The sequence below is a fragment of the Ursus maritimus genome, unplaced genomic scaffold, assembly GCF_017311325.1.
Source record: "Ursus maritimus isolate PB19 unplaced genomic scaffold, ASM1731132v1 scaffold_4, whole genome shotgun sequence".
Classification (NCBI taxonomy): Eukaryota; Metazoa; Chordata; class Mammalia; order Carnivora; family Ursidae; genus Ursus; species Ursus maritimus.
Genome location: NW_024426552.1, coordinates 77,655,641 through 77,671,006, shown reverse-complemented (window position 1 = coordinate 77,671,006; position 15,366 = coordinate 77,655,641). Strand labels below are relative to the sequence as shown.

The 15,366-nt window shown below is 46.1% G+C and overlaps 1 protein-coding gene and 1 long non-coding RNA gene across 5 annotated transcripts in view; both read right to left on the bottom strand.

Moving 5' to 3' along the window:
* Positions 1–397: 397 nt before the first annotated feature.
* LOC121100423 lies at positions 398–12,427 on the bottom strand. 3 transcript variants are annotated; one of them, XR_005832225.1, is made up of 3 exons: positions 11,353–12,427; positions 1,497–1,639; positions 398–1,382 (listed from the first exon to the last, which is right to left on the bottom strand). It is a non-coding gene; the product is annotated as an uncharacterized LOC121100423 (long non-coding RNA). The 3 variants fall into 3 exon arrangements; XR_005832224.1 differs by lacking the exon at positions 11,353–12,427 and adding an exon at positions 6,457–8,451 and having other exon boundaries at positions 1,493–1,639; XR_005832223.1 differs by lacking the exon at positions 11,353–12,427 and adding an exon at positions 6,457–8,451.
* A 342-nt stretch (positions 12,428–12,769) lies between these two features.
* DGKG (diacylglycerol kinase gamma) overlaps positions 12,770–15,366 on the bottom strand; it is a 191,326-nt gene continuing 188,729 nt past the window's right edge. For both annotated transcript variants that reach the window (XM_040621478.1, XM_040621479.1), the window contains one exon: positions 12,770–13,699. In XM_040621478.1, coding sequence (XP_040477412.1) covers positions 13,601–13,699 — 99 coding nt within the window. In that variant the 3' untranslated portion in view covers positions 12,770–13,600. The remainder of the gene's footprint in view (positions 13,700–15,366) is intronic.

The following is a 15,366-nucleotide window of genomic DNA, read 5'->3' as shown; positions in this document are numbered from 1 at the left end:
CCCTGGGATATGAGAGAAGAACCAGGTTACTTATTATGGTACTTGTTGAGCAAGTTAATTACCATTTCTGAGCCTTTGTTTCCTTATCTATAAAATGCTCATCACTTCATAGGGGAGTTTTCAGATACCAATGAAATGAGGTCTATGAAAGGTTTAGTGAAGTCTTATTTAATTGGCCTCCTCTCCCCCTCCTGCCACACCAGGAAAGTGGCAACAGAGACTTTCCATTCTTCCCAGTCCTGGCGTTATCAGTGGAACCCCTGGCAGTGGGCCCCTGTGATGAGGCTACAGAACAGTCTAGACGAGCCTGCTCGTCTCCAGTGCCCTGTGGTTGATCAGACGATCCTGATTTCTCGAGCAATGGCTTGAAAAGGAACCACCAGGAGGTCAGAGGTCAGCGGTCCACCATTGTGTTTATTTGTAGTAAACCACAGAGTCAGGACACATGTATACACGGTACATGACAGAACAATCCACGGCACTTTGGGCAGGCAGACAGGCAGGCTCGAGCAGGCAACCACCATGACAGAAGAGCGAATCTATGGCTGGAGGAGGCAGTGGGGGTGGACGAGTGAGGAGCGAAGGGTCTGGACCCTGGCACTGTGCTAACCAGTCACTGCCTCAGTCTCGGCTGGTAGAGTCTGCATTTATGGGCCGCCGGTGAGGTACGTAAGGACCTTTAGCTTCAACCTATGCCCAGGGTCACCCCCAAACACTGAGGTTTAGCTAAGTTCTCCAGAAGGAAGTGGTGGGAATGGATTCTCTCCTAACACACTGGCAATGAGAAAGGGTAAAATAGGCTTGACATACAGAAGGGAAAATGTTTACATGTCAGGGATCGAGTATGTGTGTTTGTGTGTGTGTATGTGTGTGTGTGTGTGTGTGTGTAAAGGTGGAGGGCTTATCAAAGAGTTTCTTTGTAGGATTTTGTTTTTCATGTTGGTCCCCCAAATCAGCTGATTTCTGAGCATGATCAATCCTTAAGAGGGAAGGGAAGATTCTTTCAGGGGCTAGGAGGAGCCCTCCAGGGCAGCAGGGCTGGGGGAGGCCTTGGGCCTGGCGGAAGACCCGTGAGGACAAGGAGCCTGCCCCCTCTCCCATGGCCGCAACATTCACTCCAAGTAAAGGCAAGGTCACTGAAGAGGGAAAGTCTTTAGAGCCCCCTTGTTTGATAGAGAAAGAGAGGTGCCAGAAGGCTAAAGGACATGCCCAAGGCCATGTGGCTGAGACAGGGCTGTAGCCTACTCCCCATGTTGCTCTCGTTTCCCAGGTGGGATTTCATCCCTCCAATCATCCTGGCACATGGAATGGCTCCCTTCCACAGCAGCCTCTACGGAACAAGTGGCCAGACTTCTCCAAGATAGAAGGGTCTTGCTTGTTTTCTGCAGAGAGAGAAAAGCATCTGTCAGAACCCCTTTAGCAGGCAGCCCCCTATAGGGGGCTTCTTTGGGATTAGGCTTACTGGCTAACAGTAACACTTTCTCAGACATACCTACCGAGTGTTGAGGATGATGGTACAGAGAGGCACAAAAGGTTCCTTCTTCCCATTCTGTGGAAGAGGGCAGCTGTGCTAGAAGCTGGGTCAGCAACTTGCTGTCAGACCCTCTTCTCTTCAGTTGCATCTCCTGCCTCCTGCCATCTGAAGAAGAAAGGAAGAAGAAAATGCTGTAGGTTTTGAAGTCTGCCTTCTTGTCTGCTGACCTGCTCACAGGGCACACTGCCTCTATGAAGACTGTGGCCACCTTGGCAGGTTCACACAGATCCAAAAGGGCCACATTTGGAGCATCAGGCCCTGTCCAAGTGTAGACCTGGCTTGCCTCCTCCCCAGAGGCCAGGAAAAAAGGCTTTGGAGAGGAATTCTGTATATGGACCCATTAGAACCAAGGTTGAATGACCACCATTTGTAACTCAACTACAATCAACAGACCACGGACTTTGTGTGATGCTGGGGTGACATCTAAGGAAGGGCCTTTCCACTGATAGGGGGCTGATTCCAGAACTCCCTGCTCAGTGGACTTTTTGTGTGAATTGAGGTGGTCGGTCTGAAATTGCGACTCCAGTAGGATTATACTTGTGGGTTATTGCTTATTCTGTTTTTGTTGATTTCACAGACTTCAAACCCACTTCACTGCCATGGCCTCTGGTCCCTTCTTTGTTCCTGATTCTGTTGTTTTCATACTGAAGCTAGTACCCTCTGGTCTGGGATGTTCAGCTACGTTGTTTTGCATTAAACTTCCCAAGGGTTCTATATCCACAAAGGTGCTCTATGCCAGAGATGCGACTCCAAAGGTAAAGAGAAAAAGAGTAGTCCTGAACAGATGGGTTTCAGTTAGACACTGGAGATAATTCCTTGATGGGAGAAGCTGCGAGACACTCCAATACATCCTGAAATTGGGCTCTGGACTATGTTCTCTGATCTTTCCTGGGCCTTTTCAGCACAGTCTTGCCTGGAGATAACAAAGTGGGCAAATGTCTCCTTAAGATCCCTGTGATCCTCTGATTTTGTATGAAAGCTCTAAAAATAGAATCACGGGAGAAAAGGGAAAAGAAACATCATGAGAATAAAAGAAAGAAGAAAAAGTGGAAGAAGAGGGTGGAGGTTGGGAAAAGCAGAATGTGATGGAAAATGGTGGGGAATAAGCAAGAGAATCATGTTGAAACAGGTTAAGGAGTTAGGGTCCAGTGCCTGTCAAATAGATGTTGCTTAATAACACAATATTTATTGACGGGTAAATGAACAAATGTACAAACTACCCTCTCCAGCCCCATCTGACAGGTGTGAAAGCTGAGACATAATCTGACACTTGCCCAAGTCCCTACTGCTCCTTGGTGTCAGGCAGGAAGCAGCAGGGAGAGGAGCAGAGGGGGCAGAGGGCATCTCCCCACTTCCCTTTGGGATCGAAGCGCCTTGGGTCACAGCCTGTGAAGCTCAGGAAGGAGAATGAGGAGACACAGGCTGAGCTCCTCCATCTTGTCTGGCACTGCCCTGAGGTGCTCAGGCTTGGAGTGACTGGGGCAGCAGAGGGGAGCCCATGACGGCCAAGGGCCCCATGGCTCCTCCCCCTCCTTTTCTTCCCTCAGTGGCAGGAGAAGAACCAAATCCCTTCTCCTCTTGGGAGCTATGCAAAACATCCACTGAATTTGGAGGTTGGGTTCATGGCCTTCCCTTTCTTTCTCTTTCCTCCCTTCTCTTTGAGTTTCCAGGGTGCAGTTCCCCAAAATTTCCTAAAGTTTCTTTCCTCCCTCAAGATAATGGCATCTGGGAGAGGATGGGAGTTTTCACCCAGTCATTGGGAGGCAGGATCAATTTCTTGCCAATGGAAGCACTTGAAAGATCTCCATAAATGTTTTGTTTCTTCCTTTGGGGGAAGAGGAGGGTTTCCATCTATTTTGTCTCTCTCTGCCCTAGACCTGGCTCACAAACATCTCAGAAGGGGCACTGGAGAGGGAGTCCTCTGAGATGCCAAGGTGGCTTCGGCCCTTACGGCTCTCACCACTCCTCCGGGGTGACTGAAGCCGTATGGGCTCCTCATAGACAAGAGCTGAGAGAAGGGGGTCGTGCCAGCGTGAAGGGGCTCAACACAGGCAGGTGAATTCTGTCTTTTAGATACTATTTCTCCCTCTCAGGAAAACTGTGCCAATTTGAATCACTGGGATTTAGGAGGGAATGCTGTGCTTCCTTCTCCCTGCTACAAACCCTCTACGGAACAGGAGTACAAATCAGCCTCTCTGTTCTGAGGAGACAGAGGAGAGAAAAATCACATTGCCTAGACAAGGCAAATGCGAGCATGCTCCTGGGGAAGGCCTGCCAAGAGCTCTTATATAAGCTCCAGTGAGCTCATGTGTTTTCTCGCCCATCAGCGGATCCTGGGCTTCAGGGCCAGGGGTGAGGCTGGAGGAGGGAGCTCAGGAGAGACTGTGTGCTTCCAAAGAGGGGGCACTCTGGGAAGAAAACACATTCCTACTCTCAGGAGGATGGAAACACGAGTCAGTCAACAGAGACTTACATTCCTCATGGCAGCAACGTCATGAAAAAAGAAGGTGGTGCTTGTTCTTATGAACCTCATGGTGTGGGGGAAGGGGTTGTGGGGTGGGGTGTTTCTTAAGCCAAAAAGAGGTAGATGTGCGCTGGGGGTATGGATAAGGATGCTTTTCCTCCTGATGCGTGGAAAGCCAGAAGGGTGCTCAGTTAGGTCCACCCGCCACAGACTGGGTATCAGGCCTTGATTTCCAGTTGTTGTGGCCACCTAGGCTGTTTTGAAAAGAAACTTATTTTATTTATTGACGGAGACAGGCTGAACGTGCTGTCACTCATTTTGCCTGCTTCTCTTCTGTAACGTGCTGTCACTCATTTTGCCTGCTTCTCTTTTGTTTGGCAGAATCACTGAGCGGGCAGATTTTTGTAAGCAAACTACCCAACTACCTTGCCTGCCATCTTGCCCAGAACCACTGCAGTTGGATTGCCCTGAACCCAGCAGCGAAGCACAGAGCAAGTGGAACGATATCTGCTTTCCTTACTCTTTGCCTACTGAAAATGACATCTTACCCTGCATAAGTGAGCCAAATCTTCATGCTTCCAGACGTTCTCTGGGGAGTTGATGCACTTCCAGCTCAGTTATGCCCCAGTGGAGGGGGAGGACCTGTCTGTACATCTCGGCAGCTTATCCCCCCGCCCCACCCAGTCTAGCGCCATGTTCATCACATGGTGGGGGCAAAACCCACAACTGTCTTTTCTGTGATTAAAGGAATCAACAGACAGAGTGTTTTACTGTTTTACCTGCCCCAAATAATACTGTGCCCAGTCTTTCTGTAATTACCAATGTTTTAAATAATTTTTATTTCAAAAATAAGAACATGCACCGTTCAGGTAAATTTCTCCCTCCTCCAAGGGCTTCACATTTTCTCTCTGGCATCATTAGTGCTTATAACACTTCCCCACTGCATGTCTTCTGAGAATTTAGTTAATGTGTTGACTTTCCTCTCTCTAGATCAATCAGGAACGTTCTGAATACAGCTAAGACCTTCCTTGGGCTCCACCCAAAACTTTCTCCTCATTAGTGTTAGAGTGATGTCCTGATTAACTTCTATTTGTGATTGAGAAATGACCGAGCTTACCAAGAGCACCCAGACATCTTCTGACAGCAGTGTGTTTGATATACACAGCCTTTCCCACATAAGGAAGGACGTGTAAGTATTTTGGTGTGAGATGTCATGACATCTGTAATTTACTTTAAAATACTTCAGTAAAAAAAAAAAAAAAGTGAAACCGGTATGGCAAAATGATAATGACTGTTGAATCTAAGTGACAGGTGTATGTGTTCTTATACTCGTGGCTCTGCTTTTCTGTATGTTTGAAAATTTCCATAATAAAAAGAAATTATTCCCAGATATTCTAATTCAAGAAAATTTATTTAACCTGGATGGCCATGATGGGAAGCTTTAAGAGGTTGACAGGGAGAGGGAGGGAGGTGGGATTACTTAATCCTTTCAGGTTTATCATCATTACCTCCATGCCTAGTGGTAGCAGCGTATGATGACTGCAAACTCCAAACAGCAATGTAATGATATCCTCTATTATTAACACCTTCCATGGATGTATGTTGCTCTGAGTTAAAAGATTTAGTTAGTTCTCAATCCTTTTACCTCAAAAATGTTGGGGAGAGAGGAAATGTTCACCAAGAAAAGTTTTCTTGAAGACCATGCCATTTTCTGGTAACCAACTGGTACCAGTTTTCTTAAAAAATAAAAAAAAAACCCGGGGTGTCTGGGTGGCTCAGTCATTAAGTGTCTGCCTTCGGCTCGGGTCATGATCCCGGGGTGCTGGGATCGAGCCCCGCATCAGGCTCCCTGCTGAGCAGAAAGCCTGCTTCTTCCTCTCCCTCTCCGCCCGCTTGTGTTCCCTCTCTCGCTGTGTCTCTCTGTCAAATAAATAAAATCTTTAAAAAAAATTAAAAAAATAAGTTCATTAGTTACTTTGAAAGTACTGATGTTTAATTCCTCAAGAGAAAACTCATACTTTCTGGAGTCTTTTTCTGGATAGCCATTTACATTGTAAAGTTTAGAAATTAATTTCCTTTTGTCTTGTCTAAGGAAAAAAGAAATTATCATTTTATTATCCCTCACCTTGTAATTCTTGCTAAGTTTCCATTTTTAACAGGATTTTTTGGGTTCTTCTGAAAAGGAAAAAGTTCAAAAAATTTTTTTGCATCTTTACGTCTCCTTTACTGAATTCAGACTACTGTTTGACTACCTGACCTCATTTCACTTGCTCCTGATCCTTACTACGCTCTCTGTATCCTTTAAGGTAGTCTTTCACATTATGTGAACACCCTGATCTGGTGAGTTTTTACCAGCTGTCCATTGTTGACTGTCTGCCGGCTGAGTAAGGTCCTAGGACAAGGCCCAGCTGGCGCCTCGGGGAGAGAAGGGCGAAGGGAAGGTCAGGTGCGCACGTACCTTCTGCAGCCCAGATCTGCTCCTTCTCAATGGGCCTCTGCGGCCGGCCAGATGAATGTGGTTTCCCACTCCAGCTTTGTGGACTTGGATTTCCAGTTTGAGAAGGAAGCCAGTGAGTTGTGCGCATGGGACGGGTTTAGGGTAGTAAATCCCAGCCACTGTGCGGGGAGCGCAGAGGAATTCGCAATGGCACTGCACGCATAGACGTGGCTTTGAAGGCAGATGCTGGTAGATCTGCTGCTATGAGATTTGCTCTGTTTCTCGGTTTCCTTGTTTGTCAAGTAGGGAAGTGTATACCACCAACTTCATTAGAGTTCCTGTGAAGTTCAACAGTCTCATCAAAGTAACAGGTCTGGGACTACGCAATAAATGATAGTTCTCTACTAACAACTTCATTAATGCCTGGACATGTCCATCTTACCATTAACTCAAACTTAAGTTGCTTTTTTAAGAAAAAAGGATTTGTCGGTCCTTTCTTTCATTTTTGAACTATAGTGCTCAGCTCCCTTGCCCAAATAAATCTGCTAAAAAAAAAAAAATCCAGTTCTCCATGTCTTTTCATCTCTTGAATCTGTACCTTATTATGCTGACCTCTTACTGTGTTATAACTCTGCTTCTGCTGCCTTTGTATCCTTTGTCCATTCTGACCTGATGGCTAAGAAGTAGATTGCAAATATTTCTGTCTTTCTGTCCAAGTTGAATTTCATATTTTCTGAATCATGAAACTGCCCTCCATGTGACCTAGAAAGCCCTTTGATGATCCATATTTAGCTGTGTCCATCATTCAACAGATGTCTGGGTAGTTAGAGGCCCCCATGAGCTCCCTCTACATCCTGTGGTTTCAAGTTCCTGAGTTGTTAGTTAAAAAGCTTTCATCGCCTCTAGCTCCCCTTCCCCTACCCATTCCGGGATAGAAGGACAGATACCCACTTTAGCTATTCATTCATTTAACATATATTTTTTCGTTACCTACTACATGCTTGATACTGGGTTATATGTTCTCTTCTTTGCTTCCAACTTGCATTTTCCTAATTTGGAGCATTTAGAGTTGTCCTCCCGTTTTCTGATTATTTCTTTAGAATCTGCACTGAGCATCCAATCATATGGGCTCTCCTCGCTACAGCGCTTCCTGCCCTTTGGGAGACTCGAAGCCTTCGCTGCAAACTCTGGGGCCTTGCTATAATGTACCCGCCACTGCAGCCACAGAGCTCAGGATGACGTCGGTTTGTCGTGGGCTCCACCTAAGGGAGTTGAGCCAGCAGATGAGGCCGCGGGGCTGGGCTTGCCCTTCTGCACCAGGGGCATGAGGAATGAAGTGGTGGCCAGGGTGGGTGCCCCGTGAGTCAAGCCGTTGATTTTCAAACACCCTTGGTTTTCTGTGTCCCTGGTTTCCCACAGAGATCCCCGCGAGGAAAGATGCCTGCTTTTTGAGCTCTCTGGATCTTCCCATGAGATAGCTACTCTTGGCATCTGAAAGGCAGCCTGCCATTCTGTTCTCCTGTGGAATACAGATGGCCCAGCCCACGCCTCTCACTAATGAGGAGCCCATGCAGAGCCTTCTTGCTGGAGGCTCCCTTCAACAACACCAGCCCTCCTTCCCCGTGCAGGCCAGTCACCGTTGACCATGGCATTTACGGCTGAGAAGGCTGCTTGCTGCTCTCCCACTCACAGAGTTGAACAGAAAATCTATCGGGGAGCCCTGGGAAATGAGTCCCATTCCACTAGAATCTGAAACACTGAAGATGAAGCTTGGGCTGCCAATTTGATTGTAAAGTTGAGGTTTGGGGTTCCAGCTGTCCACGGAGGCTGCTGAGTTTAAATGTGAGCGAACACTGGAAGTTCTTCAGTAGGACATGACGAGAGGCTGTACAGAGGTGGGCCTGGCAGGTCAATCTGCCGATGCTGCGAAACCCTCACTAGGGTTGGGAACTGACGAGAAGGTTAAAAGCACTAAAGTATAGTAGAAAAAGCATACATTTTTGGTGAGACAGATGCATGTCAAGTCTTAGCGGTTACTACTTCCTACCTTTTTGGCCTTGGACAAGGTATTTCACCCTTCTATGCGCTAATTCCTTTATCTGTGAAATAAGTACAATGCCCATGTCATAGGCTGTTCTGAGGATTAAATGGGACAGCACATGAAAAGACCTTAACGTGGTGCCTTGTACCCAGTAAGCAATAAATGGGAATTTCCTTTTCTTTCTCCTTTTCTTGTTTTCTCTCTCTAGTAGAAAGTTGAAAGACATACTCCAGCACGAAGGGACATCAAGGTGTGCTACAAACAATGGCTCCATGTGAAATTCTATACAATTCTGCTCTCTTGTTTTATCTAAAACTTGATTCATATTTGAGACGTGGGATGGTTTCTTTTTTCCTCGTTATTGCAGGTCAGATGCAGGTCTGATATTTGTGACTGGAAGAGTTCCACACTGCCAATATGGACCCCAATAGAAAGGCAGAACCTCTTTTGGTCTAAAGACTGTACCTCATTCCCTTAACTCTCCAAGCTACTGAGGGGAGATCACCATGACTAGCTGTCAGCAGAGGATGTCAACAATTCTGGTCAATCCTGCCATGTATTAGGTGTGGTCTAACTGGTTAGTACCCACTGATCCAGAAATCTCTCTGGGAGTCATTTTCATTCTTTCAGAAAACAAGGGACACTGAGGTATGCTAGTTCTCAAGGAAGTAACAGATATTGATTTAACATTGTTGCTGACAAAAACAGTTTCAATTAGCTTGTTGGACACGGTAGATCAATCATTGTTTGTTCCTCTCCCAACCAGGTCAAGGCCCTTCCCATAAGAGCGGGTAACTGTCCATTCCCCCGGAAGGCAGCCCCTTCCATATTTGGCCAGTTCCAAAAGCAGTCATTAAATTAACTACAAATCAACCTCTCTATAACTGGGCTGCTTAGACCTGGATCTGTTCTCTGGAGCTACACAGATGAAGTCTGACTCCCAGCAGTATCATGTGTCCCCAGTCCCTCACTCCCCACCTCCCAGATCTTTGATTCTTGCTTGAAAACGTGTAGAGGGGAACAATAAAAATAGTTAAGCAATCACATAGAAGAAACTAAAGAGCGTCTTAAGACTGGAGACTCCTTGTCCTAGAGAAGTACTTTTTGGACCATTATTGCTGAGGACAGTTACTTGTGTGTTCCTATCTCCCCTGAGAACAAAAAGAAGAAATGGTGGGCATAAGGTCGTGTTTCTAATCTACAGATGTTGGCAGACAAATAAAGGACCCCTATGATTCTTTACTGCGAATTCTTAGAGTTAAGCCTTCTATATCTCTCCCAGAAAGGGAGCTAGTACTTGATCACAGAACTCTGTTTTCAGGGATCATTTTATGGCTACTAGCATTTTGTGAAACACATCTTAGGAAATTAGGGTCTCAGATATGCTGTGGGGACTTAGACATTTGAAATAACTTCCTGATTGGTTGTTGTTGGATCCTGGAACTGGTGGCCAAGGAACACTATGAAGTTTCCTTCCTTGGAGGGTTGGTAGCCTCTTCCTCCCTCCCACCCACCCCACTCCCCTCTCCCCTTCTCTCTCCTTTTGATATTAGCATTAGGCACCCACTTGCCTGGGAATGTTGAGGTGTAGGCCTGGGACATAGGGGAATCTGGAAGTCTAGATCCTTCCCATCTTCATGAGTCTATTTTTATGGACCCAATTGTGGTGCGTTCCACGGAAGGTACAGCCTAGCTGGGACAGGAGGTAACTGAGGGTTTTGGCCAAGAGGAGAGGGGGCTAGAGATGGGAAAAGTTGATGCAATTATTTTTGTCAGGAATTGGAACCAAAGCAGCAGGAGAGAGTAAGTTTTAAGACTCTGGCAAAGTAACTTCCTAATCTGTCACTGAGTATGTGTAAAAAAGTGATTAGTGGGTCTCTATATTTATCGTGATTACTCACAAATATGTAATTTGCATAATATATACAGCACATTAAGTACTATGTCACCTTATATAATGTGCATATGTATAATGTATATGCATGTTATGTAACGCCAGTCTGGAGGCTCTTCCAGATTCTGCCAAGTATTTCCTAATTTATTTGGCAATTTTAACATATCTTTTCCATCTGTGGAAAGAACTATCTTGAGAGGAGCTGGTCTCTGACCTGAAATATAATCATTCTACTAAGCCTATCTCCATTCTCAACTCACTGGAGGAAATCCACAAAGACCAAACCATAATGAGATGCAACTCTCAGCTCAATTGTCCAGGGACAACATGATGTATTGAAGATTTTCTGTTTCCTTACTTTTATTGCTGGTGGGGTAGAACCGTGGGGGCAGGTGAGAACATGTCTGTGGCATGGTCACAGTCAGAGTAGGATGAAGACTAAGGGACTGGATTCTGCCCTGATTGCCTAACTGTGTGACTTTGAGAAGTCACTGAGCCCTCATTAAGTTTCACTGTCTCATTATTAAGATTGTGATATTAATACCTTCTTCATCAACCTCTGAGGTTGCTGGGAGGCCCACTATGGTGAGGTACTCTACAGGAAGAAACCATGGTCACAGTAGTTAAGGACTGAGTTGCAATTATCACTTTAAACAATAACACTAGACTTACTGAGGTTATCAAATTGGAAGTACTATTCCACTGCCTTGTTATGCTCTGTGGCTCTAGGGAGGCCTTGGGACGTGTCTCTCAAGCAACACTGCAAGTCCTAGGCACTAGACTAGAACAGGCAGGGGCCACTCTGACCTGTGAAGCTCTGAGACTCAGTTTCACCTGTCCACAGTGCCACGTTTCAATAGCCTCAATCTTGGGGGAATCAGGATTGAAACACATGGAAAAACTTCTGTAAATGTCTCAGAACTGGTGACCTCAAATCTGAACCTGCCTCTGTTTCAAAATCAAGTGGCTTCCAAGATAGTACCTGTTGTTACTCTGGAACTTGTTGGTCCGTCCCATCACCAAGGATCCCAGCGTTCAGGACTTTCTTCAGGGGGCCTGGTTTTCCCCTCACCCACTGTTCCGCACTGTTGGGTCCAGCAGGATGGTCCTAGATGATTGCTTCCTTCGGAGTTAGGATCAGGGTGTACACGCAATCTTAATTTCCCTTCTTTGTGCAAAGCTCCTGACTCAGTGCAAGGAGGTTAGAGAGAGCTCAGTGGAGCGATGTCGAGTGGGCCCACGTGTCTTTTTAAGAAATCTCAGAGGGGATGGAGGTCCAAGGAGCAAAGGTGCCAAGGCAAATGGTTCTGTCTACTAACGGAGCTCTACACGGACTTGCCCTCGGGAAAGAAGGGTAATGCTGGCACCAGCTGCATGAAGCCCACTGAGCTCTGCCGGGACCCTTCTGGGTACTGGCTGGCAGCACCTTGCAGAAGGTGCCTTGGTCCTTCTTGTGAGTCTCCAACTGAGGTCATCCCTGCAGCCAGAGGTGCTTCCAGACTAAGAGGCCATGATGACCATGATGAGTTGACATATGGAGAGTTTAATCTGATGATCTGTCTAGTGCCTTCAACCCAGACCAACTTCTTACCAGTTCAGGCCAGAGAGAATCTCTGGGAAGCATCATGAGGGACTCATTTCCTTGTGTGGGCCTGTCCCATCCACACATGTGCTACACATTCATTCTTCCCTGGAAACCTGGATTTGAATGGAATAATTTCTCAGTGATCAGAAATGACCCTATTCTAAGACATGTGGGTTCTTCTATCTAATAAATATCCTCTTAGTGGCACCTATTCCCAAACCACATTAGTTAAGACACCATGGACAAGTCTCTTAACTTTTCTGAGACTCACTGTCTCTATCTGGCAAATGGGAGAGAAAATTCTGTCCAGTGTATCTTTCGTGGCTGTTTTGAGAATCCAGGATAGGAATTCTCAGTCTCTTTATGATTAGAAGCTGTTTTCATTTACCTTAAATCTCATGATCGCCATAGGGAAATGTGTTGACAATGAAATGGTGGAATGGGGGAGTAAGAACCTTCTTTTTCTTTTCCGCTTTCTGTTCCTATTCTATATATGCTTTTTTTTCAATCAGGAAAAGTCCATCAGTAAATAAATATTTATATATATACATATATAAATATATATGCTACATATATGTACACACACATAAGACCACCAGAAGGGCCCTCAGGTCATGCTCTGGGAGTGGTAGGTGCAAAGAGGCAGGTGGCAACCACCTGATGGTTTGTCTCCTGGTCTTCTGAGCAAAAGGCCCTTCCTTCTCATCTTCTCTGCCTTCAGGAATAGTCTGCCACCAGGGCTTGGAGCTCAAACAGGAAACACGCTTTGGCTTGAAAAAGAAAGAAACTGGGGGTGGTTTTTTTTTTTCTTCCCTTTTTACACAATATTATGACACCAATTTGAAAAATAAATCCCAGTTTCTCTGCTTTCCCTCCCAGGTGTTCACAGAACTAAGAAAATAAATACCACATCTAAGGTGTGCTGTGAAGGCAGCTCTGGGGGCTCTTGGAGCCGTGTCTAAACAAACACACAGCCACCAGGAGAAGGCTTTGGGAAAATAACAAGTGCCCACTGACAGTGTGGAGAACCGAGAATGGAAACACAGCTTTCCACAGCCTTTCTGCCTCCTCAGCAAGTTCAGGGAGAAGTTGCTGCTTGAAGGACAACTAAGAAACCAACGTGCGCTTGCCGAGCCCTGCCAAGGGTTATGCTCTGAGAGTTGGAGGCCGTTTGTCTCTGTACAGAGGGACCTTTGTGTCAATTCTCTGGAATGGGAGCTCTTTCCCTTGGCCACATCCGATCTCCACAGAGGCAGGAAACCTGCAGCCTGCTTCTTGTGAGCGTCCGTGAGGGAACTCACAGGACTGGTGGGAAGAAAGGGGGATTTCTCCTTCAGTCTCAGAAAGTCCCACTCGTGGCCTTCTGGGAATGTGGAGGTTGCTGTACAAGCCAACCACACCCTGGTGGGCCCTAAGTTCCTACAAAATTTTCGGTTGATACTGGCTCTGTTGGGGTGTGGCCATTGTTGAAGTAGAGAGAATGTACGGCAAGATGAAGATTTCTTCCTGATGGGTGGCTTTGCTTCCACTGGTTAGAGATGAGTGTGCGTGTATGTGCGTGTGTGTGTGTGTGTGTGTGTGTGTGTGTGTGTGTGTTACAGTCTCTTGTTTTCTCTCTTGGTTTAACTGGCATTTGACATATTATTTAGTCTTTTGAACGGCTCTTCCTCCTCAGTGAAAAGAAGCTGCTCTTCTGGGGAGGCCCCATCATCATAGGCGCTTGATTCTTGTGAGTAATTTTAATCTAAAAGCAAAGAGGCATAAACGAATTAGTGGCATACAAATCCCAGTAACCTATGAGAGAGGGAGTTGCAGAGGGAGGAAGGAAGGCCAGCTTTGGGTTGGAAGGAGCCCCATGCAGAAGGACGACTGTCCTTGGACAGCTTCAAAATTGGCAACTGGACCCTCACTGGGCCTGGAGTTTGGCACTGCTGGAAGTGAGGGGCGGAAACACTGGGGAGAGACAGGTGTGAGCTTCCCACGTGGTGATCAGCTCGCACCTGTCTTGTGTCCTTGCTATTCATAGATTCTCAAAATGTCACAGCCGGAGGAGACCTCAGGGACCATCTCATTCAACTTCTCTACAGGACAGATAAAGGAATGGAGGCTCAAGGTTCTGTTGAGCCTTGGATTAGCCTAAGGTCACACAGAGAGAGCAGAACAGCTGGAGTCCGGTTCTTTGGATTCCTAGCTTCCACTGCTCCTGGCCCGTGTCTGTCCAGGCTATGCGGTGATATCAGCCAGTCAACTTCGCGTGAACCTAGAGGCTTCAGTCTGACATCTGACCCCAGCCACATCATGTGGAAAGTTTCAAGTGAGTCCCTTAGGTGTTTCCTCTTTTCTTAGCTTTCCAGGAAAAAACCAACTTTCTTTTTAAAAGCTCCTTTTTCTTCTTCTTTTTAATTTTGGTTTTATGAGGTTTTTTTCTCCTGCAGACTTTGTCAGTTGGAAGTGAAAGACACTGGTGAATTCTCATTTTTGCCTTTCTTCCCAACCTTTTCCTCAGGGCATGGCTCCAGAACACGAAGTCCCTATTTGAATGTGGCCTGATGACCCTGGACATTACTAATCTGCATTATCAGTCCATCAGCATTTATCAAGCGTGACACATGTCCAGAGTAGGAAGGTGATGTGGGAAGAAGGCACTTAGGATTCAAGGACCTGGGTTTGGGTCCCTGATCTCCTGCTTCTTTGCTGTGAGACTTTGGACGAATCATTTAACCTTCAAAGCCATGCTTGCTCAACTGTAAAATGAGGGTAATAACATTTGTCCTGTTTTCCTCACAAAGTTTGTTGTGAAGATCAAATGGGAGACTGTCCAAGAAAGCCCGCTGTGAACTGTAAAATGGGATGTAATGGTTAGTTAAATAATTGTTATCTTACATTGGAGGTGAAGGAGAAAGATGTATGAGCTCATTCTCGTGGTTTCTATGTTATTGGGAATGACAGTGTGGCCACAGAGAACCACAGAAGAACTCTTGAAGAGAGAGACCCATCCACAAGTTTAAATTAATGTAGGGATAGCCCAAATGGTGTCAAAAAGAAGCTAGGTAAGGAAGGAGAAGAGTCTGGGTGGAGCAACTGAAGAAGAGTTTAAAGAGCTGAAGGAAGTGAAGGAGATGTACTGGTGAAAAGAGAAAGGGAAGGCACTGGGTGGAAGGGCCATGTATGAACTGGTTGACTGCAGGGCAAAGGATGAGAGATGAGGTCAGGGATGCAGGAGGGACAGTTAGTCTAGGGTTTTAAAAGGGAGGTGGCGGAGGCTGGGTTTAATGTGAGGTAATGGGGAACCATGATAACTTCTACACTGGAGAATAACAACATGATGAAGAAAAGAGTTCCAGGGAAATTATTCCACAGCTCTTGTCAGGGTAAGTTGGAGTGGGGGAGACTCTGGCTAAAAGGGTACTA